At 55.3% G+C, this 394-nt stretch overlaps 1 protein-coding gene across 1 annotated transcript in view; it reads right to left on the reverse strand.

Annotated features, from left to right (window-relative positions):
* Positions 1-94: 94 nt before the first annotated feature.
* Positions 95-394, reverse strand: part of EMH_0078000 (Sir2 domain-containing protein, putative) — a gene marked incomplete at both ends in the record, with an annotated part of 4,499 nt that continues 4,199 nt past the window's right edge. The window contains one exon of the mRNA XM_013499939.1: positions 95-392. Coding sequence (XP_013355393.1) covers positions 95-392 — 298 coding nt within the window. The remainder of the gene's footprint in view (positions 393-394) is intronic.

Here is a 394-nt window from a genome sequence, read left to right on the forward strand (position 1 = left end):
TATCTACACGCATGCATGCATGCATGCATGCATACACCCGAGGGAGATGTATCTTGAATGCATGCATGCAGATACAGCTGAGTGTGTATATGGTTTACAAACATTCAAACAAATCGACCAAATACATTAACACCCAGACAGGCAAACACCGCAGAGATTCCCAGCATACAGCACCAGCCAGCACGCTGCTGCTGCTGCTGCTGCTGTTGCTGCTGCTGCTGCAGCCGTTGCTGCAGCTGCTGCTGCAGCTGCTGCTGCAGCTGCTGCAGCGAAGACTGTACAACTGCTGCAGCAGCAGCCGCGCCGCTTTACCCACCCTTTCTGAGAGTGACATCTCCCCCTGCTCCTGCTGCTGCTGCTGCTGCTGCTGCTGCTGCTGCTGCTGCTGCTGCTG

This window comes from Eimeria mitis, genomic scaffold (assembly GCF_000499745.2).
Source record: "Eimeria mitis Houghton genomic scaffold, Emh_scaff4836, whole genome shotgun sequence".
NCBI lineage: Eukaryota > Apicomplexa > Conoidasida > Eucoccidiorida > Eimeriidae > Eimeria > Eimeria mitis.